The 27,618-nt window shown below is 37.7% G+C and overlaps 2 protein-coding genes across 3 annotated transcripts; one reads left to right on the top strand and one right to left on the bottom strand.

The window, feature by feature from the left end:
- LOC108029650 (phospholipase D2) lies at positions 1-26,792 on the bottom strand. 2 transcript variants are annotated; one of them, XM_017102070.3, is made up of 9 exons: positions 26,191-26,792; positions 8,892-9,495; positions 7,192-7,690; positions 4,138-4,914; positions 1,865-3,102; positions 1,681-1,806; positions 1,258-1,595; positions 949-1,193; positions 1-528 (listed from the first exon to the last, which is right to left on the bottom strand). In XM_017102070.3, exons 2-9 carry the CDS (start codon positions 9,386-9,388, stop codon positions 427-429), a joined length of 3,822 nt encoding a protein of 1,273 aa, XP_016957559.1. In that variant the 5' UTR covers positions 9,389-9,495; positions 26,191-26,792; the 3' UTR covers positions 1-426. The 2 variants fall into 2 exon arrangements, with proteins under 2 accessions (XP_016957559.1, XP_016957556.1); XM_017102067.3 differs by lacking the exon at positions 26,191-26,792 and adding an exon at positions 16,420-16,942.
- Positions 21,495-22,134, top strand: LOC122818156 (uncharacterized). The gene is made up of 2 exons (XM_044091794.2): positions 21,495-21,555; positions 21,612-22,134. The coding sequence occupies exons 1-2, from the start codon at positions 21,533-21,535 to the stop codon at positions 21,835-21,837; spliced, it is 249 nt and encodes an 82-aa protein (XP_043947729.1). The 5' UTR covers positions 21,495-21,532; the 3' UTR covers positions 21,838-22,134.
- Positions 26,793-27,618: the final 826 nt, after the last annotated feature.

Raw genomic sequence — 27,618 nt, 5'->3', positions numbered from 1 at the left:
TAGATTTTTATAGGATCCCATTTATTGATCGTTTTACAATAAAGTTTCAGGATAATTACTGGTAGTAGCCATCGTATATACTGGTTATTTTTTTTAGGTTTGTTATTCCCAATGAATTTAAAATGAACATCGATATTTCTAAATTTGCACTTCATTTTACATTAATAAACGTGAGTACATCGGTACAAAATAATTTTTAAACAAAAAAATAACAAGAAGAATCTAAACACTAATTAAACCCATATTAAACATTGTAAAATAATTTAGTAGTAAGGCAAACCTACTTGGTAGTATCTAGAGTTCTTTACGGTTATTTATATACAATATACAAAGTTTATGACTTGGCAATGACAAGCGCCTTTGGTGGGTATTAAAAAAAGGTTTAGGATTCTAAACGATAGTAATCTCATTGAGACTATTGGCAGATTAAGTCCATACAGAGGTAGGAATAAGCCCTTCCTTGCTAGTTCCGGGCGGCGTAAGCACCTCTTTGTTGAGGAACTCCAATGGCAGGTTGACCAGGTAACCCTAAAATAAAGGCGCATTTAGATGTGATTTACCATTATGTCAAGGTAAAGGTAGATAAAATATTAGAAAGCAGAAGATAACTTTTACTTTGTGAATGTACTCTTGCAGTTTTAATGAACAAGAAGGATTATTAGTTGATTGTCTCGACCGCACTCAGTAGAACAACATAATGGTGTCACTGATAGGTTTTTTATAATAGTTCTGTGTGATCACTGGTCAATTTTTCCATCACGATTAGTAGAAAAGAAGCACCAATAAAGCATTTAAGTGTTAAAAAGCTTGCTAGAGCATACTTTAAAAAAAATATTTAAAACAATTCGGATTTTAGTTTATACACCAAAAATATATGTGGCAACTATACTACGGGTTAACTTTAGTCGAATAAATGTATTGTTTTGCGTAACAAAAAGGGAACACTACCTGAATGTCGTTGGCTCGATTAGCGGCTAGCTCTGGATCAGTTTTGGCAAGCGGCGGCTCCTCCTGGTATTTGCGCAGGCTGGCGAAGGTCTTAACAGAGTCAGTGGGAATACATTTAAACACCTCGTCGTAGATCTCAGTGTTCTGCGTCGATATCCTGCGCCAGGTGCCGTGCCAGAAGTCGTTGCAAACCGGATCGCTGATGTCCAGCTCAGAGCGACGGGAACTCTCAGCCTCTAGGAGACCTAATTGAAGAAGATTGTTCGTTAAATATGTCGATGGAAAACACTTCTGAAACCTGTAACCAACCCAAATGTTCTTTAAACAGATACTTTCGCAGGCGTCCCGCAAACACTCCGCTCGGGTACTTTTTGCCGTTCATGCGACCATCCTCAAACTCTTCGTCCATGATGAGGGCCGCAATTTCAGAGTCCCGCTTTCCGATCATTGAGCGATCGTTAATGTTCGCCGAGCCACATATAACAACTCGATCGTCAGCGATAAGTAACTTTGAGTGAACATAAATCAGCTCCGTGATAGGCGTGTTGTTTAAAAAGGAGTGATTTCGCAGGCTGTGAAACGAGATGTAGTTGTGCGGATAATCAATGCCAGCCTCCTGCAGGCGGTTTAAAATTGCTGTGCGTCCTCTAAAAAAGTCACAAAAATAATTTAAAGTTCAGCATTCTGACGCGTTGCACCGATATCTGCAATACCTTACGACCGAAAACCCACCTGGAAATGGATGCGTAATTCCAGTGCGTAATGGCCCTAACCGCAATGCCAGTACTGCCACCCACGTCGCCCTCAAAGCCTGGAAGAAGCGGCATTATCACAAAAACACGGAATGATTTTCGTTCCCTAAAAGAGATGAAAGTTAGATCAGCGATGCGCTAGGTAAATGCTGTAGTTAACACACTTGTGCGCCCGCACGATCCGTTTAAAGAGTGTTTCCCCGATTTGATTTCGAACATTATTGTGTGCCCCAGGCACACCCATGCCCAACTGCATGGTGATGAAAAACTGGTTCTCGATGTAAACGTAATGCTGTGCCTTAGTGATCGTCTGGATATAAGCATCGTGAATGCTCTGCTCCACAAGATCCGCTTCGATGAATCCACAGCTCCAGGCGGATACGCTGCGCAGGAGCTGGCAAGTGACCCTCTGCTGGCGGTTTTGAAGAAGATGGGAGTTCAGCCTGACCTGGTGGTAGCTCTTCGGCATCAGGTAGGGAAATCGTGGGCTTTCGCGGAGTTTTTCCAGCTTCATGGCGTTCCATCGCTGGATGAAGTGGCGGGCAACATCTCTGGCGGATGCACCCACCACACACAAACCCACGTCGTGCCAAGGCATCCTAGGCGTGGTTGTGCGATCAATTATATCCACAAACGGCGAATTGAGGTTCATCCAGTCCTTAAGTATGAAATTGGAGTAGTCCTTTCCGAACCAGTACTTGGCCTGTCCACAGAATTCGCTGAGTATTTGCGTGCTCGTTGCTGTAATTGCCACCTCCTGCCCTCCAGAATCCATGTTATGGCTGATCTCGCGGTCTGAAACATCCTCGGTCTCGATGGTATACACCTCACTAGACTTCTCCTCCGCCGCCTCAGCGGTTGTAAGTCGGTGCATAAAGTCTTTACCCATACGAGCACCTTTTATCGCGTTGTTTTTCAGTCGATCGAGTACGTTCTTACGCTCCAGTTCAGGGGTGTTGAGCTTCATTCCCTCTAGCGCAATGCCCGAGTCATCGGGTGTTTCACCCACACCCGGAACCAGCACAGTAGGTATTAGCAGGCGATCACCTGGTTTCAACGTTTTTAACTCTATGCTTGTACTGGGTTTATCCGCCGGTGCAGACGACGACTTCTCCTTCGGCGATGTCTCGTAGTGGGCATTCCGCGAGGACTTTCGTGATCCGAATGCAGAGTCCGTGTCTTCCTTGTTGCAGTACGAGTTATGCGTTCGACGCGTGCTACCAGAAAAGGAGGCCGTCGATATGCTACCTAGATCCGTTAGGCGGTGGTGGTGATCGTCCCATCGACCGTAGCACAAATCTATACCTCCCATGAACGCATAGGTCTGATCAATAACCACGATTTTTTCGTGATGGGCCCATAGCAGAATTCCGCCTCGGGCATGGTCTGGATGCCGCATGACCTATAACGGAAATGCGGTAGTTTTATTTCAGCTCAAACGAGATAAGATGAAACCATGACATGTTTAATAAGATTCCAATGCAACCAAAAACAGTTTTACTGGAAGCCTTAAACGCGAATATACTGCTCCATGATTAGCGGGTATAAAAACAAGAGAAAACGTTGTAGTTGATGGCCCCGACTATTAGATATCCGTTATTCAGCTAAAAGCGAGTGGGGGGAAAATACGCTTTCATCCAGTCTGTATTCACTATAACACCTATAGCGCCACCATACGTAAACAAGTTAGTATATGGATATAATAATCAAGTCAACTTGGTTTTGTAAACGGAAATATGTATATGTATATATATGAAAGTGAAAGAACTCCTATGTTATAAACCAAAAATTTCCTTTGAGAAATATCACTTACATTGGTAAGTCGGTCGTTACGACCCCTTACCTCGTTAGGAGATGTTTTTGTTTGATGCATATACATATGTTTAGTAGCTAGATCTCCTGTGATGGTCTGATCATAAAAAGTGATATATCCATTAAAAGGTTTTACAAAAATTGATTGACTGAAGGATTTATAAAATTAAGGCTAAATGAGGCTAAAACTTAGCCAAGTCCGTCTATCTGTCTGTCCGTCCGTATGAACGCTGAAATCTCGGAAACAATACAAGCTAAAGAGTTGAGGTTTGGCATACCGATACTTGAGGTTCTGGGACAGTGCAAGTTTATTTAAGAATGGCGCCACGCCTACTATAAAACTTGTCTCACGATAACATTTTGAGAAAGTGTGAATTTCATTTTGATTTACAATATCTATCTTCATGCAAAAATGGTCGGATCGGACAATCCATAAAAAAGTTATCAGCAAACAAAGAAATGACCGCTAGGTGGCGTCGTTGGGGTGTGCAACTTCGCTGCATATCTGTATCGCTTTATGGACTGAGTAACAGGTATTTGATAGTCGATGGCATCGACTATAGCGTTTTCTCTTGTTTGTAATAAGACTGCACGAAAAAATGAACGAGAAATGTTTTGAACACACCTTTATGTTATCGTGCTTAGTCAGCGTGGACTTGCTGTAGTAGCTGTTGATCCCCAGTGCCATTTCGACCTCTTTGTAGAGCAGAACAAAGACGCGCACTCCCTGTTCGGCCTTGCGAAGCAGGATCTTGTCCAGGCGCCAGTAGTCGCCGTCGAGAGCGGGTCGTTTCATGTATATCTCGGGGCTGAGCCACCAGTCAGCGATGTAGATTTCTTCGAGAGCGGCCTCCAAGCCGTCGGCCACAGCAGACATATACTGTGCGCCATCTACGTACCATGTGGCGTGCGTGTTGGCGCGCATCGGTGCGAAGGACATGTGTGGATTCGGCAGGGTGAAGTCGCGGGCATAAGAGTTGGCTGTGTTCTTAAGGTACTGCATCCATTCCTTGCACTTCCGCCTCGTCCAGCACTTAAGCACGATGTGCCGGTTGTTTGTTAGTACCTGCAATCCCTTGCGCATGCCCGTCTGATAGATGCCAGTGGACACGTCAAAGCCTTGATCAAAAAGAATCACTGCCCGGATGCTGCCGTCCGTTGGTCGTATGTAGCCGAAGCAGGTCTCCTTCACGAAGAACCAGCGGCTGCGCCACGTCCCGCACACTACATCCGAGCAGAAGTAGTTGCAGCGCACACAGCAGTTTTTCTGAAAGCATCCGAAAAAGTTGCAACCCGCTTGTCCTGGCCGTGTTGATCCGGTTCGTTTTAAAATCATGCCCTCCTTGCCCTTGATACCCATGCCCGGAACAAAGGATACGTTGGACACCTCAACGAAGTTCAGCTGTAGAAAATAAATGCGAATGGTTAGTTCACTGTGTTATCATGCTACTAAAAGGCATAAGCCAGTAAATTTTCCAACTATTTGGGGTGTAAGAAACTTGTACATCAAGATAATGTTTAAGCAACTTAACGCAAACATTTTTTTGGTGACAACGCTAACTTTTTAATTAGAATATTTATACCCGTTACTCGTAGAGTAAAAGGGTCTAGTTCGTCAGAAAGTGTGTAACAGGTAAAAGGAAGCGTTTCCGACCGCATAATATTCTTGATCAGGATCACTAGCCGAGTCGATCTAGCCATGTCCGTCTGTACGTCTGTCCGTCCGTCCGTATGAATTCTGAGATCTCGGAAACTATAAAAGCTAGAATATTCATACACGGCATGCCGATTCCTGGGCAAGTTGTTTCAGCAGGGTGCCACGCCCACTCTATCCTACAGTTTTTATGATATAACCAAAATTTTAACTGAAATGTATTTGTCCATCAATACATATCGACTCAGCAAAAAAGGTGCCATGCCCACTCTAACGCCCACAAATGGCCAAAACGCTTAAATCTGTCTGCCGCCCACATAACATCTACTAAAACAGGCGGTAGGTGGCGCACTAAAATATCGCATTTCGGCTTATATATCTTTATTATCCTTTTGATCCGTTAAGCTGGGTATATCTGATAGTCGAGGCACTCGTTTGTTTTTATTTGTGTATGTAATTTATTTAGGCCATAAAATCAATACCTTGACCAAAGCGACCTTTTCCTCAAACATGATTTGATTGAGTAGTACAGTTTGAACATTAGCGATTTTTAAAAACTTTTTTTTTATATTATATTTTTTTTCAATTTTATTTGAAATAATGAATTTTAAAAAGACTGGTATTCCCATTTTTTGGTTCCTATGGGAGCTATGGTTATATTAGTAACTGGTATAATAACTGATTTGCCAAAAAGCAAATGACCGATGTAGTGCGCGGTGCATTCGGATAAGAAAGTTGCGCTGACTAAGAATCTAAATCTTAAATCTCAACCCTAGTTATGGGGTCAGAAACGACTTTCGCCGAAGATAACACTCCCTTTTTCTACGAACAATGCGTAAAAAAACATTCCGAAAAATAAAAATAGATACACTCAAAAAAAAAATCGCCTTAAACTATTATATTACTGGTTCACACTACGGCAAGGGAACGCTTTGTATATTTTGTTTTCTTTTTTTTAAATGTAGTTAATTTGTATTCTTTTTAGTTTCACTTTTCTATTTGCCAAATTGCTTAAAAAGGTTTAAATTAGAATACATTTTATTGATATGCGTAAAACTGACCCAAAATACCATAGCCCTCTTTAGTCATTGCATAACAAGAAGCACGGATGGCTGAGTGGTTAAGACGTCTGGCTATGGTGTGAGCAGTCGCGTTTTTCTTTTGTTATTTTGTTATTTATATAATTAAAACAAGAATAAATCTTTAATAAATCCAGGGAAATATAAAAATGTATAGTCTGTATTGTATTCCCGTGTAATAATTGGTGTACAAAACCAACAAAATTGGTTTTTTACTTTAGGAAAATATTCCTAAATTTTACGGTTTTTTACCGTACATTAAAAAAAAATTTGTAACTATTTCCAGAAATGGTTAACCATACATTCAAAAAAATTATTTACTTAAAAAAAGGCGAATCACCGTAGAATGAAAATCATAATCGATTTTCTTGATTTTACGGCGAATTTCTTGATTTAAGGGCGAATTTTTTTTGGGTGTATATATAAGCAGCAAAGAAATATTGTAAAGCGCAACCTACCGGCTATTTTGGTATATGTTATGTGGGCGGCTGACAATTTTAAGCGTTTTAGCCATTTGCGGGTGTTAGAGTGGGCGAGGCAAAAATTTTTGTAGGTCAATCGAAAAGTTGTAATGGCACAAATACGTTTTTTTCTACCATAAAACTGTAGGCGCACCCTGCTGAAACAAACTTGCGCTGCGCAGGATGTCCAGGAATCTGCATGCTAAGTGTGACTGTTCTAGGTGCTCTAGTTTCTTAGCGTTTCAGCATACGGACAGACGAACAGGCGGACAGACGTACGGTCTAGATCGACTCGGCTAGTGATTCCGATCAAGAATATATATACTTTATGGGGTCGGAAACGCTTTCTCTTTCCTGTTACATACTTTCTGACGAATCTTTTTTACTCTACGAGTAAAGGGTATAAAAATCGTAATGTCAAGTATCAGATCGGAAGCGCTTATTGCTTACAAAATATAAGTTACATAATATAAGTTTTATCTTACTGTTTCGTGGTGAGATCGGTACAGGCTTATGTTTAGCAGGTTGTATAGGTAATCCTCCAACTGCTTGATCCTGACAGTCAGATTTTCTACGGTGACCAGACTCTCGGGACGGTTGGGGAATCGGGGTAGATTTCGTTTTTTCTTCTTTTTGCGCTTCTGGTGAATTCGTCGGGGTGTTAGTCCCGCCAGGATCGAACTGTGACTGGGACTTATGATGGCTATGGCATTGCTGTTTTTGCTGCTAAGGCCTGCGCCGCTCATCGAAGTGCTGGTCTGCTTGACCTTGGTGTGAGAAGGCAAATCCTTGAGGGTAGACTCGTCGGCCAACTGGCTGGCGGTGGCTTTCAGCGTCGTCCGCTTTTCTTTGTGGCTGCGACTGGGGAAGGGAATGTTGAGTGAGGTGCGGAAAAAGCTGAGTTGTTGGTGCAAAGAATTGAAATGCTTATATCGCCGCTTAACCGTCCACTTGAAGGGGCCATGGGTAAGTTCAATTGTGTACCTGAGTAGATAAATATTTATCAGCGAGGTGATTTATTAAAAATTGTGAAAGCTTAAGAAATATTGTCTTTAAGAATGCTTTTGTATTATTTTTCAGACCCGGAATTATTGGTAACCACACGAAAAAAAGAGAAGAGGGAACGGTATAGACCAGTGCCTCGACAACAGAGTGAGTAACCGTTTCTTAGCAAACCAACCTGCTTTTAGACGAATAAAATATAGCCATTTACTGTATGAGCAACTACACCCAAAAAAAATCTTAGAGTGTCAACTTGATAAGTGTGGTTAAAAATGACAATAAACCTATAACCAAAAAATTTTTGAGTGTCAATTTGATAAGTGTGGTTCATAATGACAGTACACCTAGGATCAATTTTTTGGGACCAAATTTGATGCTAAAAGAGTATCAAAAGTATACTACATCGTATGAAAAATAATATTTGATCCTAATTAGTGTCATTTCGACCAAATGCAGGGTCTCTTCGATACCAATAAATGTGTTTATATTTTCGAACTGCGCCTATCTTGAGCTAGACATTCTGAAAAGAAGACGAATGCAGATATCAAGAGTTTCAGTATAAGTGTTCTTTAAATCAGGTAAGTAGTTTTCACATAAGTATACTACTCATATATGAATTAATATATTAATGACTTAATGCCATTCTCAGACACAGCAGGCATGTGTATCCTTCGTTACTGCGCTCTTACATATATACCACACATGAATTTCTTAATTCAATTTTTATGTTTTTTCATTCAAGTTTTTGATTTAAGGAGACAACGAAGGCAACGTTGTGCTTTATATTTGGACGAAAATACGGATTTGATCAAGTACAAACTAAAAATTATATTCTCCAAAAATAAAAAACAAAAATATAAAAAAATCGTAAAGCAAATATTATTAACTTAAATTTAAAAAAACATCGTTGTAGAATTTTTTTTTTTGGGTTTGACATTAAAATTTGATACTACAATCGTATCAATTTGACCCAGAATCAGTTTCAAATTACTTCAAATAGTGTCAATTAGCCTATTTGATGTTCCTCGTATCAGAGACTTTTTGACACTCAATGGTATCACATTGACACCTAAATAATGGCATATTGATACAATATATACTTGGGTGTAGTATAAAAATCCAAATGCTTTTCTCCTAGTGGCACCATCCATTTCCGATCCTCCTAAAAATAAGTTTCACTTACAGATTGGGGTTTAGGAGATGTGTTGTGACGCTACGCTCCGTATCGACGATCCGAACGTGAATCTCACGGCCCGGAATAAAGACCTTCCGCTGGAAAGAGTTGAATTTGACGCTTGGTCCGTAGATGCTGGTAAATGGTATTTCGTGGCGCAGAACTACGCTGTTGTTCTCCTCGTCGTCAAACTCCTCCTCGTCATCGTCCGTCTCCTTGCGCTCCACCAGCACTGGCTTGTCTCCAACATTGGACAGGATGGTGACCGAGTCAGGAAAGCCCAGAGTCTCGTCGTACTCGGAGTCGACTAACGAAAACTGAAACTCTGGCAGGCAGCGGGTTTGTTGCTCGGCCACAGCCTCATCCGTGCAGTCTCGGATCACTTCCTCCTGGTCGTTGCCAGATTCCTCCGCCGAGACTTCCGCTTCCCCGCTACCTAGATCTACGTCCGAGTCTGTAGCTGCGTAGGGTGGCAGGGCCCTTTCCCCACCGCGACCGTCTGCCATCGCCTCGTACTGGGAAAAGTAATAGGAACTGTTTAAATCATCGTAGCCTCTGTTCACGTAGCCGCCGTAGTGCGTCGGCCGGTATACTTCGTCGGTGGGGTATTCAACTGCAATAAAAAACAGAAGCCGAGGTTAAGTATCGGGACAAGTAATTTAAATATATATCACGCAATAATATTCATACAATAGGGCAAATGGGAGTAAAAAATTTAAAAAATATAATCCGAGTTAAACATAATATTGAATGTCCACAAATTACATTTTGTTTTAAACAAAAACGTTTATTATATCGTCCATGCAGCCTATAAACTTTTTCAGAACTCCGGATAATAATCTATTTTTTTCACCACCCCAAGTATTGAAAAATTATATCTTCGGTGTTTTTAAACTTATAACCTCCTACGCTCGGAAATATCATTTTTTTTTTGGTTTTAAATTTCGAATTAAATTTAATCAAAATCTGACGACTATATCATATAGCTGCCATAGGAACGATCGGAAAATTAGTAGGAAAACATGAAATAAAAATTATATCCTTTCTGTTTTTTAACATATAAGCTGATAAGCTTGAAAATAACATTTTTTTAGTAGTTCTGAATTTCGAATTAAATTTTATTTAAATCGGACGACTATATCATATAGCTGTCATAGGAACGATCGGATAATTGGTGGAAAATAATGTGAAACAAATTATAGCTTTGGGGCTTTTCGACATTTTATCTAATAATATTGGGAATATAAATTATTATATTTTTTAAAATTTCGAATTCAATTTAATAAAATTATTAATTATTTTTTATTTTATTTCTTGTTGTTTTCTTATACTTGCTTAAATTCTTAACTTTCAGTTAAGGCATTTTTGGCTTCCCTCTACGCCCTTAAGTAATAACCATTAAATAGTAGCAATTAGCGAATGCTAACTCCACTCAAAATAAAAGCTCTGTCAGGGTCAAGCTTACAACATGTTATGTAGTTATGCTTACTTTATTTCAGTATAACTTTTCGGCTGAAGCCATTTAGAGCCAAGAGCACACGGCGCCATACCCATTTTAGTTATGAACTGATATGAAAGCCACATGGTAAAACGTTTTATACATTTATCGCTACCTATGCCGCATTATAGGTTCAGAATTAAGCTTTTAGATAAATAACATTTAGATAGCAAACTCAAAAAAAGGCAAATAGATAACGTAGGGGATACTGCACAGTAGGTACAACAAAACAGTGATGAATAAGTTGGTTTATGGAAGTGGCGGTAATAAACTAAAAAATCTGTATTTAGTAAAGTACATTGATTCGGAGTCAATAACAGGTGTCGTGTACACAGACAAGGTATATTCTTGTCTGCTTCAAATCCAAGTTCAACCTCCCATTTTTACAAATATATTTACACTTAGAAAACAAGGAAGAACGACATGATGGAGTACCTCGACTGTAAGATACTCAACTAAAGGCAGCGCAAGGAGGAAGGCGATATGCAAGCATTCTTTGTAGATGGCAGGAAGCCGCCTAGTGGGGATTAATTAGTTATTTGGTCATATGAGTAAGGGTTATTATAGGTATAGGTATAGGAAAAGAAAGGGAAATCCACTTGACTTGATTTTTATTGTCATTGAAAAAAACTTGCGCTACGCAAATATATCTAGAATCTACATCCTGAATCCCCAACTTGATGGCATTTATTGTTTCTGAGACTTCAGCTTATATATAGACGATTCTGGCCAGGTTGTGGGCTTCGGAGTGGGAGTGCCAACATATTTTTTAGGTCGACTGATACAAATTCACGAGAGAAATTCCAAAATTAAAAACTTTGGTGGTCGATTGCCGTAATGAGCTTTGTACGAAGAGGAATCGATATCTGATTTTCCAACTCTCCAGCTTTTTAGTTTTTGTTATTACTGCGCTAAGAAAGACATAGGGATATGGCTAGATTGACTATATAGACTTAATCGCACAGTGGGGCTAAATCGGAGCTCTATGGCTGCCAACAAATACCTTTTTAGTTTCCCAAACGAAAAATATTTACCTTTTAAAAAAGCATAAAAACAATTTAGAAGCGTATTAAAAAAAGAAAACATTTTAAAATTAAAAGCAAAACATTTGTGCGCAAAAATGGGTCAAAAGATTTTAAAAACTAAAAAGTTCAGTACAAAATAAAAATAAGAATTTACTGTTTATAGGTAAAATTTAGAAGAGAAGATTTTTTCTACACCCAAATAACAACAATTGGGAATCAGTTTAATAAGTGTAGTTCAGAGTACGCTTTTAGTATTTAAGTATAATATCTAAAATTTCCTTAAATTTGCAATAATAAAATTTTATTTCATTGATTTCTGACTTTAAATAAAAACATAAAAATTAATTTGGTAATGGGGAGGACTCAAAAACGAAGCGCTAGCCTTCTGAGCCACGCAAACATTTTTAGACCCTTGCAGAGGGTATTAAAATTTCAGTCAGAACTTTGCAACCCAGGAGACGTTTTCGTTCTTTTGCATAAGTCGAAGCCAACTGGATCGGACTACTATATCATAGGAATAATAGCAAAAAAAAGCATTTTAAACAATTATATCCTTGGTGTCTTTATCATATAACCTTCTCCTCTTCGAATATAATAATAAACAATTATAGCTTTGGTGTTTTTGCAAAGCAGTGAAGGAGACGTTTCCGACCCCATAAAATATACGAGTATATACTCTTGATCAGCGTCACTAGAAGAGTCGATCTAGCCATGGGAACTATAGGGTAAAATATCTTTGTTGTTTTTTAACTTATAACATTTTTAATTGATTTTGAATTTCGAATTAAATTTAATCAAAGTCGGACGACTATATTATATAGCTGTCTTAGGAGCGATCGGAAAATTGGGGTGAAATAATATGAAACAAATTATAGCTTTGGGGCTTTTTGACATATTATCTTATAATATTGGAAATATAATTGTTTATATTTTTAATAATTTCGAATTCAATTTAATAAAAGTCGGACTACTCTAACATATAGATGTAAAAAAATGGTCTAAAAAAGGGAATGAAATAATTTTTTTTTAATAACAAGCAACAATTCTTAAAAATTGTACATGATGTTACTAAAGTTAATTATTTCTTATAACTTTTTTGTTTGACATATTATCTTATACTATTGCGAATATCATTTGTACTTTGAAGTTAATTTAATAAAAATCGGACTACTCTAATATGTAGCTGAAACATACAGAAGAAACTGTCAGAGAAATAATGACTGCAAAGGTATACAAACATCGGCTTGCCAAATCTAACTTCTTTCTTGGTTTTTCCTGAGACAGTATGCTTTATTATCACAAAACAGATTTTTCTAGAAACCTTTTCAATAAGGCAAGGTTATCCTTTTTAAGGGTTAATTCTATGACTTTCGTATTAGAGATTTTTTGACACTCAATAGGATCACATTAACACCTATCGGTATATTGATGAACATTTTTTTAGGTGTACTAATAACCGAAAAACTAAAAGATCGAGACCAACATATAAAATGTTTTTTTTTTTAACTTTTGGAACCACTATGATTGTTTGGTTATTTTCAAATACATTATGAAAATTAACTTTTAGTTTTAAGCCGTTCACATGTATACTTCCCCTTAACGAACCCTTTGTATTATTTATTGTGAATACAAGATTATAAATATCAAATAGAAAATTAAAAAGAAATTAAACTAAAACTTATTAGTTTGAAGCGTCCTTCGTAACTGCGACCATAAATCTAAAGTAGATAATGATTTTAACTTATGAGTTAATTAACTGAAATGTATTTGTCTCTTCAATACCTATCGATTGACATAAAAAAAAGCTTGCCACGCCCACAAAAGCCCAAATTGCTAAAGTCTGTCAGTCGGCCACATTACAATATATTGAAATAGCGGGTAGGAGCCCTATCCAGTATCGCTTTGCTGTTTCACTATTTCCTATTTCCCTTTTGCTCTTTTAAGATGAGTACCGGGTATCTGATAGTCGAACTCAGAAATCTCCGTATAAAAACTTATTATTATAAAATGTTTTACATTTATATGAAATATTGAGATATTTATTAACACAATAAACGATATTTATGACAATTTCATTAATGCTGTCTATATTGAAATTGAAAAACATTATTTTGTTATTAACGCTTTTGGGCCATAATGTCGCACTCAAAATGATCATTATTACGCAACTCCATGTTCCGATTCAACTTCCGACAACTTAAACACTAAAGTTTACTTTTTTTTACTCAGAGTTCGGTAAAAGCGGTAAAATTTTTCATTGTCATAATTTTTTAATGAATGATTTGGATGTATTCATTTTCGTAATTAGGTGGATTTTGATAAACATATTTTACCCTTTTAAACATATTTACACTTTTACAAATCTGTAAAACTGTGAGCGCTAGTCAGACCTTAGCGTTGTTTACGTTAGAATTAGCGTAAGAGCCCTACCATAGGGGTCTATATACAACAAAAAAATGGTATCAATATGAAAATATTTAGGTATTAATGTGATAACATTGAGTGTCAAAAAATCTGTGATACAAAGAACATCTAATTGACACTATTTGGTAACATTTTGATATTTTCAAAAATATCAATTTGACACTTTTTGGTCTCAAAAAGATACTACGCATTGGCATTTATTAGTAAGAATATGTGGTCACATTGACACTATTTCGCAGTAATTTTATACTCATTCGGGGTAAAAAAAAGGCCATTTCTAGGGTCAACTTAATACGATTTTTAGTATCAATATGAAACGAATAAATTGTTGATTTCACACCCAAAACACCAATAATTTCAGTTCATTTTTTTTAACAAATTTGTTTTTTTTTTGTGTTTGTGTATTTTATAATATTTTTAATCTTATAAATTTGCTGACGTCGATTGTACGCGAATACGCGATTTAAATTTATGCAATCCTTGGAGTCTAAAGGAAAGATTTTTGTACTTTATTTTGTTTTATTGGGCAAAATACAATTGTCAATATGTACTTACGCAAAACCATGTAACAGTTCTTTAGCAGATTTAAGCAGCTTCCGCATAGAAACGTTGCTTTTATACCCTTGCGGAGGATATAATGATTTCAGTCAGAAATTTGCAACGTTGTAAAGGAGACGTTTCCGAACCCATAAAGTATATATATTCTTGATCAGCGTCACAAGACGAGTCGATCTAGTCATGTACGTCTGTCCATCCGTCCGTTTATACGCAAACTAGTCTCTCAGTTTTAAAGCTATCGGGCTGAAACTTTCCTAAAAGTCTTCTTTCTATTTCAGGTAGTATATAAGTCGGAACCAGCCGGATCGGACAACTATATCTTATAGCTCCCATAGGAACTATGGGGGAAAAAATTTTTAAAAAATTATATCCATGGTGTTTTTACCTTTCTAAGCTTGGATATAACATTTATAAATTAGTTATAAATTTCGAATTAAATTTTATCTAAATCGGACGACTATATCATATAGCTCCCATAGGAACAATCGGAAAATTAGCAGTAAAATAGTATTGAAAAATTATATCTTCGGTGTTTTTCAATATATAACCTACTACGCTCGAAAATAAAATTTTTAAATTAGTTCTAAATTTCGAATTAAATTTTATCAAAATCGGACGACAATATCATATAGCTGCCATAGGAACGATCGGAAAATTAGTCGGAAAACATGAAATAAAAATTATTTCTTTGGTGTTCTTAACATATAACTTTATAAGTTTGAAAGTAACATTTTTAAATAGTTCTGAATTTCGAATTAAATTTTATTAAAATCGGACGACTAAATCGGCTTTCATAGGAACGATCGGATAATTGGTGGGAAATAATATGAAACAAATTATAGCTTTGGGGCTTTTTGACTTCTTATCTTATAAAATCGGGAATATACATTTTTATATTTTTAAGAATTTGGAATTCAATTTAATAAAATTATTGATTATTTTTTATAACTGCAAGGGTATACAAACTTCAGCTTGTCGAAGTTAACTTCCTTTCTTGTTTTAAATGAATCTTAGGTTTTGAAACAAATAGTTTAAAAAGAAAAAACGTGTGTCAAAATTAAAGAGATCTTATAGCATTTAATAACAATTCATTGATACACTGCGAACTATAACACGTTTTTACTTTCAAAGAATTTTACCACTTTTGTTTAGCTGAGTAATCAAGCACCAAAACTGTCAGCCCATTTCTTTCGGTATTCATAGGATTAACAGTAATCAAATCTAATTTCGTCAAATACATACATACGTATTATATTGTAAAACAAATAGCAAAATAAAAACAACAAGAACGCCAACGCATTTTACTTGATAGGCGGTTAAGAGGAAACGATATTTTACGCTATCGCAAAAATCTTTTCAAGAGTGCTGAAGGCCGACATTTTTAAGCGCTTTCTTTAGCGTTTTTTTTTTTTGTTTGTGTGTAACTGGCCAGAACAGTCACCCTGAAACAGTTCCTTTGCCCACCAAACAATTATTTCTTCTGACCTACACTCAACGGCAAAGAAACCAAAACTTCCTGTTGCAATGTTTAAGAGTCAATGCAAAAGTAATCGGGCACAACACGTTTATAACGTCGTGTATGTAAGAATAGTTGTAGCGTGTCTTGCATTTAAAAATCAGTTATGATTCATTTACTAATGGCACCGCTGGGCCGAGCCCAACATGTCATGGAAGGCACAGGTTTGCGGTGGGTTATGCAACTCAAGGAAATTGTTTTTGTTTTGTTCAATTATTATTAAGGCAATTTACCCGTTATCAGTTCTTTGTTGTCCCACAATTTCGGTTTCCCCTGGACTGTGAACCCTCAATTTTAGCACTCCTTCGACTGTCTCTATATTTATTCGTCCTAATTTTCATGATCACAAAACGACAACCAGTTTTAAAGGTTAAAAATATTTCATAAACTAGTTTATTGTTATCTCATCTTACTCAAAGTCTCAAAAACGTATCGCAGCGACAAGATCTAAATATCTACGTAATATGTGTGCAAATATATGTACAAACATATATCTATCTAGAGACTAGACATTACCCATGCTGGCCATCAGCTGTGAGATGCTACGGCGATGACGTCGCACCTCTAAATGCTGCAGGTTGGCGTCCAACGCCACCTCCGGGGGTAGATGTAACTTTTGCGACTCGTCGTTGCGGCTGGTTTCTGTACCAGCGGTCTTGGCCATCGTCAACTGTACGTAATTCCGATGGGCAAACTAAGTGGTCTCTCTTTTATTTTTGGCAATTGGATTTGGTTGTTAGAGGTGCTTGTTGTGGCAGCCTCCAGCTCATTTTTGCACTGCATCCGCGGTCTGCATTTATGAACGGTGTCGGTTTTGGCGGCCTGCAGTGGCTAAATAAATCATAAATTTGAAATACCGCACTTTCGCGCATAGATAAGTGGAGGGAACAGGCTGATTAGTGTGCCACGAAGGATGTTTATAGTAGAAGAAGTAGGGACAACAGAAACATTTAGTGCCGCGAAATGTTCAGCTCTATTTCTTACGATAATAATATAATCCTTTGAATGCCACACATATCTGTAGGACTATTGACTCTCTCATTTTTGAACTAATTAGTTACGATATTCTTTTGAAGTTTTCATGGCTAAGGATGTTTAAGACTTCAATTATTGACCTTTTCCCACCACATCAAAAAAGTATTGAATTGAAAACTTATTACTTAAATTTTTTCAAGACATTTTGTTATCTTTGCCCAAACACTAATCTCGAGTTTTTCAGACACAAGAACCATGCAACGCTTCCTGTGCTGTTTATAAATATTTCACTCGTATTTGGCTTTTGGCGATTGATTGTAGCTCGTTAAAGTTTGCAGTGTTTGCTTTCGCATATTTCACTTTTGGCACTTGGAGTCATCAAAGTAAAACGGCCCGTAATTGTGTTATTTTGTCTGCACCATGCGATCTTTTTGTCTCCTCCGCGTCAGTATTTTGTATCTTGGTATCTCACAGAAGCATAAAAAATCGGAAACACTCTGCGGAATTGTCACGTTTGAGTGTGACAAGCAGCATTTTTGTTGACTTCTCGGTCCGGCATCTAACGGAAGTCGCAGAACCGAAGCTACCGCGTCAACGCATTGAGTTTGCCAAGAAATAAACGGAGAAGTGCCACGCGAAATGGAATAGCCAGACTGAAGACACCTCACACTCACACGTAGAGCCCCGGTAAAGCTCTTTGTACCGCCAAACGATCGGCGATCCACAAGAAACGCTGCGACAACGTTGCCGTCACTTCGCTTAATAATATCAACTAAACTTCCCGTCGCTGGCCAAAGCTTGTGCCGCTCCGCTAGTACTCCCGTGGCCAACGGTGAGGCGAGAGCGCCATTGGCGCAAGTTGGCGAATGAGTCTGAGAGCGGAGTTTTTTGGTAACAGCTGGTGGCTCCAAAACATCTGGCGAAGCTTTCGTAGTCCCCTAAGCCATTGGCTTTGCGATACACCAAAATACATTTTGACGAAATTAAGATGTTACGCACTCAAGGGATCTGGTGTCACAATGTCACTTACACCTCAAAAGAACGCTGAGCATGTTTCCAAGGCCTTAAGTATTTTCAAGCTTTTTGCGGGCTTCACAAACCTTTTGAAAATGCTGATCGACTACGGGGTCTATGTCGATGCATGAGTCACAACCTCGCTGAAAGTGAGCAAGTTACCCCGCTTTGTATCTTTTGTCGGCTATCTTATCAGTCGCACTAGACTGAGGCGCAATCGCTGTAATCAGCATTCATTATTTGTACGACCCCGATGGGCACCGCAGGCAAAATAAATCGAATTACAATTATGCTTTCGATTAGATTGGCCCAGGCGGTGCAACATAAATGTTTGACACCTGCTCCGCCATAAGTAGAAATGCGTACTATTATGTTCAATGAGTTGATTTTGTAAATGTTTGGCCACAGAGTAATGGAAACGTAACAAAAGAGAACGCAATGGTCAATGCTTACTCAGCTGAAGGAGTGCGACAGAGATGGAAAAAAGCCGCAAAGTGACTGCTCACAATTGCACACCCTGCAACGGCGCCACCTGGCGTCGATTTCCTAATTTGCTTATAACCTTTCAATGCATAGTCAGATTTTGAGTTTCGTTATAAATGCATTTATATAAACCCTTAATAAATTATTTGTGAAGGCCGGCGGGGACTTTTTTAACCTAGTTTTATTTTTATTGTAAATACTCGAATGACACCTTACTTGTAATCGATCTTTCAAGTGTTATTCCAAAAACAATCCGCAAGAAGAGAGAAAGCTATAGGCTTTGGAAAAGATATTTAAAAAGATGAAACACAATCGCTATTTCAAATCGAACACCACAAAAAAATTTACGTCTCCTTTACGCCTTATATGAAAAGAGTAGACAAAAAATGCTAAAGTAGGGTTGCGCAAGGATCTCTAGAATCTGCATGTCGAAACCCAACTCAAACTTTTATAGAAAAAAGGGAGTCTAAGGGACAGCTTAGAAGTCATCTGTAGCGCATGTCAGGATGCTGATTTCTTCTTTACCCATCTTCGCTCACACTACAACGAAAAAGCGGTTCTTTATTATAGGGATTCTGAAAATAAAAGATATCGGCGCGGAAAACGCCGCTCGAATGCTTCCTCGAGCATTCACGCGGTGACACGCTGCGTCGCACTCAGACGTCAGTGTGCGGGCTTCCATTTAATTACATGCAAACTGTTCTCTCTAAAAACCGCTCCGTGCCGCGCCGCAACCGTAAAGTGTGCGCGTCTCTTCTAAGTCTTTTTGTACATTTTTTTGTCCAAAAAACTCTCTCTGAATTTAAATCCCGCTAATTTGACTAGAAAATAGCTACAAATAATATAATATCTTACCCTCTGATCTTGTAAATTACTGAAGATTTGTGCCAACATAGACAAAAATGTGTAACTGACATTTATTGCTCTTGTAAATAACTAACTTGTAAAAACTATAAGAGCTAGAGAGTTAGAATTCCTTAGCTTAGCCCACAACGCAAGTTTTTTACGCAAATGTTTCAGACCAACTACAACGCTGACAATCCGGCCAAAACGGTGGCTCCTAAAGTTTTAAAGCTGGAAAAAAAATGTATGTACAAAAGTATTGTTTGATTTTTACGCCTTATAATATGTATTGGCATTCTCCGAAAATTTAAAGAGAACACTTATAGAAAAGTTTTATACAAATTGATTCACTGCTGATACTATTTCGTTGCATTATTAGTGCAATTGATATAATTATTAACTAGCATGAGTGGGAAAATTTAAAGACAACTCTTATAAAAATTGTAAAAATTTTAAAATTCAAATATAAGAGTTCAACATTTGCATTGTGAAACAAGCCTCTTGAGGAAACTACAAAAAAATAAAAAACGAAAACTAAGGGGATACACCCACAGCTCAAACCATAGAAGCTTAAGCATGCAAATTTGTACACAGTATTGCATTGTGGGTCTAACCCTAGAGTGTCCCTAAACAGCTTCAAAATAATAACGAAGAAAATAATATTTACGAACAAAAATAAAATTTTTGTTTTTTTTTAATGCTTAACTTTTTTTTTACCAAAACATTCGTTTGAAAAATGCAAAATTATTTTTTTTTTTTCATTTCAAAACCCCATAGTTAAAATGATCTTTTGGGTTTTAAAAATAAAAAACTGCTTCTCCGATCAAGATGATTTTTAGATAGTTCTATGGCCCAAATGGTTAGGTTTAATTTTTTGAATGTCAAACACTTAAGTTTTTTTAAAGAATTTTTTTTAGATTTTATGAGTTGTTGCGCCTCAATTTTGTTGCAGAAGCGAACGCTCGCCGAGAGCTCAAATGGCCGAGAAAAATTGTGTCAATTGAAATTGAAAATAACACTTAATCTAGGATCACATTTTGGGATCAATTTGACCCTAATTGGGTGTCAAAAGTATGCTACATTGTATAAAAATCGTATTATTAAGGGTCTCTTTGATACCAATAAATGTCTTTCTATGTATACCCGTTACTTGCTGAGTAAATGGGTATACTGGATTCATCTGAAAGTATGTAACAGGTTAAAGGAGCGTTTCCGACCCCATACAGTATATATATCCTTAATCAGGATCACTAGCCGAGTAGATCTAGCCATGTCCGTCTGACCATCTGTCCGTCCGTCCGTATAAACGCTGAGATCTCAGAAACTATTACTATGTTTATACGATACGAATCACCACCTGGTCTGCATAGCGTTAAGTTGGTTGCGCACCACAAATTCACGCTTTCAGGCTGAAATTATATACTATGTTTATACGATAGGAATCACGATTTCTCAAAAGCGCGATATAGAAATAACCCCTGTTTTACGACACATATCATTTCGTGATTTGATTTCAGTAGAGATGCCAGACGTGTAAAATTTGGTTCTTAAGTCTGGTCACACTTTAACAAAATGTAAACCTACCAAACGCAATGGATAAACTTAAATTCTTCATTTACAATCGGCAAATAAGTACCGGAAAATTAATTGCGAAAGTTACTGAGTGGAGGCACAGAAGGTCGATGGCTTTATTAAAAGCAAGGCGGTTTTTGGTAGCCAGAAGTCACCGGATGCTGACGTACGCGGCTGCAACCGCGACTTTCAGCCTGAGGACACCTAGAGTGCAAAAATTTAAGAGCAGGCCAAGAAGCAATGCTTTTTGGGCACTAGTGCAAGGCCAAAAAATGAAAATTGGTTTTTTGAAAACTTACTAATGTCAAAGACTTCATTTTTTGAATTGTGCGAATTGCTACGACCCCTCTTACCGATACAAAACATGTTTCTACCATTCCTGTTCCCTTGGAGAAACAAGTGGCGATCGCCGTATACAAACTGGCGACCTGCCGAGTATCGAGTGATTGGAGATGTATTTGGAGAACATAAAAGTACAGTGCACAAGTACTTTCATATTGTTGTTAAAGCGATATTGAATTTTACGAGTGCATTAATTTCATTCCCAAAACTGGATAAATGCATTCAAAATGCAGGTGCATTTGAAAAAATCACATTCCTAACGTGATTGGAGCTATTGACGGTAAAATGCCTTCTAGAATGTTAATTACAAATTATAAACGCTATATATGAATTATTCAGGAACACACATTTCTGTTAAGGCCCCAAAGATTGGATACATGGATTTCGTAAATAGAAAGGGATGGAAATCGACAACAATTACTTGTAAATATGTACATATATAGATATTGGTTGTTTTTCTAAACATTATTTATTTTTAGGTTTAGAGACGTCAGCATTAAATTTCCGGGAAGTGTTCACGACGCAACGGTCTTTAAAGAGTCAGGAATTTTCGAGAACCATATCCTAAATATTCCGGAATTTATAAAACTGGTGGACAACAAAGAAATTCCCTTTATTATCCAAGGAGATCCTGCATACCCTTTGCTACCGTGGCTTCTGAAACCGTACACTGGACACCTAACACCACAGGAACTGCTACCTTAGATAGGGCAGAATTGTGGTGGAGAATGCCTTTGGTAGACTTAAAGGACGCTGGAGGTGCCTGGCCAAAAGAATATATGTAAGTTTTGTTTTAATGTATTTAAGCTTTAATTGGAGTTAAAGAATTCACGCATGAATCTCTGGGTCTCGGACCGATCCTCCGCCAGAACTTCGCGCATGCTCTGCACAAAGGAGGCATCTATTTCGCGTTGAGCCTCCAGAAACTCCTGGTTCTGCACCTCCAGCCTGTCCAAGGCCTCCTTGTTGTCGTCTGACATCTTCTGAATCATCTGCACGACGTTTGCCTTGTTTGAAAACCAAGTGAAATCATTTAATATTACCCTCAATGAAAATTAATATGCTTACTAGAAGTTTGGCGGCTCCTAGGCATGGATACTTCGTTGAACACCTCATTGGCTAGGTCATCGAAACCGCCGATGCCCACAAATCCATTCTATGAGGTGTCCACTCCTACAGCCTGAAACACAGGGCGAGTGCCATATGTACATGTCCTCAAGCTCGTCAAAGTGGGCGCACGTCTTCCTTGCTGCCCCACAGACTGCATTACTGCTCTTCACATAAAAATACGTTTTTTTTTTTAGCATTCTCAACTTGGTTTTTATTTGATCTCCGGTCTTGCTCATGTTTTTAGCCTTCATCTACTCTGCGAGGCCCTTGTAGATTGTTGCGTTTCGTTTTGCTATCGAACTTGCCCAATATGTTGTCCTTCTTCACCAGGCCAAGCAGCTCCGTAATTTCGGAGTCTGACCAAAAAGATCTTTTCGATTCCATTGCCTTTTCCTTAGTTATTCCCTTTGCGTTTTAATTTTCATTTTTATGCACAGCGTTGCCACCTGGTCTGCATAGCGTTAAGTTGATTGCGCACCACAAATTCACGCTTTCAGGCTGATATCATAGTCAACATTCGTGTGTTGCCGAATTCACGAAATGGCGTTTATACGAACACGAATCGGCTGAAAGCGTGAAATGATAGCGGGAATTCGTATAAAGACACTATATAAGAGTTAGAATATTCATACTTGTCAAGCAGATTCCTGGGCAGCGGAAGTTTGTTTTGTTTGTGGTGCCACGCGCACTCTATCGCCCACAATCCAAATGGCCAAAACGCTTATATCTGTATGCGCCCACATAAAATCTACTGAAAAAGCCTGTAGGTAGTGCCATAAAATAGCGCTTTGCTGCTGATATATAAGCAGCTCAATATCCTGTTGCTCCCTTAAGCTAAGTAACGGGTATCTGATAGTCGAGGCACTCTACTATAGAGTTCTTCCATGTTTTTAGCTTATATTGTTTGTGTGTATGTTTCTATTTGTTAGTACAAGATAAATGATTCGTTTAAATACAAAAGAATTATTATTAATATTCAGACTTTTAATTCGATAGAAAGAAGATAGTTCTGAAAGATTTTTTGCCGAAAAACTTTTAAAAATAGGAAGTGGCGTCCATCCAACAGTTGATGCAAAAAATGCGTTATTATGCAAAAGCTAAGATTGCCTACCTGAGCGCTCCATTTTGGCAACGAGAATATTTGTTTGCTAGACCCATTTGATGGTTTAGAAGTCTGCTACAAATCGTTCGATTTTCTCTATGATGTAGGACACTTTTGCAATTTAAAGGTCGCCCTAAGAAAGAAATGAAATTAACTATATAAACAGGTAGTTACGGGTTATTGCCTTGCACTAACTATTAATATATATCATCAGCAGAATTTTAAAGCTGGAGAAGATTAATTAACTCATGGATAATTTTACGACGCATGCTCTAGAGTTAGTTTTGCCAGATTCTCGCTAGTGTTTACACTGAGGCTTTAAAGTAATCATGTTAATTTACAGAATTAATCTAAGACAGTTTCAGTGGAATAGGTAGATTTGGAGATACCACATTAAGGGACAATATGAAAATGGAGATATATAAACAGCAAAGCGATAATGTAAAGCGCCACTCTATTTTAGTATATGTGGGCGGCAGACGGATTTAAGCGTTTTGGCCGTTTGTTTCCGAGATCTCAGTGTTCATACGGACGGACCGACAGACGGTCATGGCTAGATCGACTCGGCTAGTGACCCTGATCAAGAATATATGTATATACTTTATGCTGCCGGAAACGTTTTCTTTCACCTATTACATTCCTTTTACTCTTCGAGTAGCGGGTATAAAACCAACGCGACAATTTCTCTACCTCAGGGGTTGTGTAGAAATGAGGAAGTCCAGAAATCCGTCAAAACTAATTTTAAGCGAAAGTGTGTTGCTGGTTGGAGTATATAATCTATCTATTCACAAAATTCAGCATAGGAAACTGCGGGCGAAACTGGAAACTGGTGGCGCTTTACAATTTCGATTTGCACCCTGCATATCTCAATTTCCCTTTTGTTTTGTAGGTTGTAGGCTAAAGGACATATAATCATTTAAATTTTTGACAGAAATAAAAGGCTCTGCTGAAGAAATTTCAATAGCCGCGTTTAGCAGAACAGCTTAATAGTTGATTGTTGATGGATCAATTATCACAACCAAAAAATATGTTGAGTGTCAATTTGATAAGGGTGGGTGAAATAACGCTACACGTAACCTAGGATAAAATTTTTGTGATCATTTTAAATATGAGTCAATAGTATACTGTATGACAAAATCATGTCCGTGGTATCTTCTATACCAAGGAATGACTTCTTAATTTACAATTTGGAATTTGAATTTTGCCCATCGTGCCGTATTTGTTGAAATATCTTTGGGAAATACTCTTTATTGGGGGAAAAATTATCCTCGTTGGACTGCGATTTCTTAAGAATTTACATGCAAAAAGAAATTGGCGGTCAGCCGTAATACTCTTGTAATTGAATTTCAAAATTCCCGAATTTGTTATAAAAAACCACGGTGCTTTTCTCATATTTTCAATCAATAACGTGTTAATAATTCTTTGAAAATTAATTATTTTTTTAATTTAGGTTTCAGATGAGCTTTTGTAAAAATAAGGTAGGAATTTTTTTTATAACAATTTTTTGTAGTGAACACTTTTCCGAAAAACCATTACGGTTATCTTCCAGTCGCGTTCTTTTCAGTGATGTTCCATAGGCCTAGACAAAGTTTCAGATCCGAATATTTAACAAAGAGTTTCCTAATTAACAAGTGAAAAAAACGAAGCGAGTTTTGCAACGAGTCAGAAGTAAAATTTGGCATGAAATTAAATAAAAGTGGCCACATTGTCTAACTACACATATGTACTTTATTTAAACTCATAAAAAATATTATATATTGTTCCTATAATTAGGTACAGGACAGTAACCATGTGGACGTGTCCTCGCCAATGGAAAAAATAGATTGATTATAAATTAATGGCATACAGGTTTTCCTTTTGCCGAGAATTTTTATATTTTCGCGGAAACTAATTTTACTTTATTAATTGTAATTAACAATGTAGTAAACATTTTAAATGCTTCATAAAATCGAAAAAATGATATCAACATTGACAAACCAAAAACAAGAAGCTTTTGAGTTTCGATATGTTGTAAGCAACGGCGCAAGAGTGCTCCAACAGAAGAAAAATATATAAAATATAAGATACGCCTTTCTAAAAATACTTCAATTTTTTAAAGCTTTTCCGATTAAGTTTAAATGTTCGGTTATTTTCTAAAACAACTGTTTTTATTGTTATTTAAAAAAAGAACGTGGATGTTGAAGTATCACGGGATTCCCTAAAAATGTGTTGTTTGTTTTATGACAAATTTTATCGTTTGTAATTACCCCGCCGTTTCACTATTCAGCACTGACACACAATCATCACTTATTCGACTGCGACGCCACAAAGGCGTTAGAGGTGAAAGGCGCCTTTTCAGCGCTTTTTTACTGCTTAAAAGTTTCTCACTGTGTGTCAGTTTTTGGACAGTGGTGCTTCGTAGAATAGCCTATGTTAAAATCAACACCACATATCATACAAATGAATCGCGCTCATTAGGTGCTCGGTGATGACCGTTTTGCAGTGATTCAGTGTTTAAAAAGCGCTGATTGGTACTGCAGGGTATTTATAAAAGTGGCACTTGTGAAACTTGTCCTCGCTCTTTTAAACTTAAAAACACCGACTTACTAATCAAAAACTCTTTCAAATATTTCATAGCCCATATCCATATTTAAAGCGCTTATATGGTGATTATCTTGTCACTTTCGACATCGTTTTAATATTAATAATATTATCGGGATTTCCACCAAAATATTTGTTGTCATACCCAAGATATTTCTTGCGGATCCATTTCCCCAATCTGAGCTAAGGTTACAAAACAGTTTATCATCTATTGGCATTATTAGCGATCGACAACAAATTGGGCTTAACAATGTATAGGCACTTACAAATGCAGTTGATAAAAACAAATTAAATTCTTATTCCGCAGTCAGAAGTTGTCGAACAACAACTTCTCGTCGAGCTACTTTGGCAATGTGTTGAATGTTTATATGTACGTATGTATGTTCGTATTCCTAAGACCGAGCACTCCGATAATTAATGCAATTGCCCCTCTGTTGAGGCGCCACAAAACACGTTTAGATGTACACAAATGAAAATCAATTTAAAAATATTAAAATGCTAATCAATCGCACACACACGTCTCTCCCAACACTCTTGTAATTAATTTTGAGGGAGGCTTTCTCGGCAAACTTGAAATCTGTGGCCCCGACTTTTTTTGTTGGTTGAGAGAGCGTCGACCACCGACGCCAAGAGTCAACTTCAAAACTGAACTGAACGCCAGCCGAACGTGGAAATTAACCGATCACTGGAGAGCGTGAGTCAGGGAGAAAGTAACTTGAGCCTGGCACGCGTTCTTTCCTTTTTCTTTTCTTCGAATACAACTGGCAATTCTCACTTTCTCCCGTTTGTTCTTGCTCAATTTCAATTAATGCTTTTCGTTCGCATTCTTCGCCTTCCACGCGCTACAACTCCTCACCCGACTGGACAAACTGGGTGTGAGAGAGTGAGCTTTCGCCTGGAAAGCTTCAGACGAAAGCGAGACAGATGCACAGTTCACGTAACGCTCAAGCAGCTGATCACGGAACTTTTATATGAAGCTCGGACTCAAAACTGTCTGAGTCCATTGGGCCGTTGAAATTCGAATGCAGTGCACCTAAAAATACGATATGTATGTATCATGGTTATGATTAATAAAAGGAAGGGCGGCACAGGATTTTGCATTTAGCAAGCGTTAGAGAAGAAATGATGTCCTTAAAGAGACGCGGTAACTATCGATTGTAAAGTGAGTTCTTGGAAAAACAAAGATAGTAGACACTTACATTAAAAAACAAGGAACAATGCTAAGGTCCAGTGCCACGACTATTAGATATACCCGTTACTCAGCTTGAGAAGCAAAAAGAAAATAGAGATTTATACATATGCAGCAAAGAAGTATTGGAAAGCGCCACCTACCGTCTATTTCGGTGTATGTGATGTGGTCGGCAGACAGTTTTAAGCGTTTTAGCCATTTGGGGGCATTAATGTGGGCGTGGCACATTTTTTTTTGGGACAATCGATAGGTATTGATGAGACAAATACATTTGAGTTAAAATTTTGTTTCTATCATAATACCAGTAAGCGCTTCAGATTTTCGAGGATTGTGGGCGTTAGATTGGGCGTGGCACCCCGCTGAAACAAACTTTCGGTTACTAATTTGATTTATTTTAAGGACGATTTTTCTGTTTAACAGTAAATGTAAAAATTTATAAATCACGATCAGTAAAAAAGGAGCCTAAAAATAGTACGCTTCCTTTTTGTGATACGTGACACAATGA

Source organism: Drosophila biarmipes, chromosome 2R (assembly GCF_025231255.1).
Source record: "Drosophila biarmipes strain raj3 chromosome 2R, RU_DBia_V1.1, whole genome shotgun sequence".
Lineage (NCBI taxonomy): Eukaryota > Metazoa > Arthropoda > Insecta > Diptera > Drosophilidae > Drosophila > Drosophila biarmipes.
Note: the sequence above shows the minus strand (reverse complement) of the source record. Positions and strands in the feature narration are given on the sequence as shown.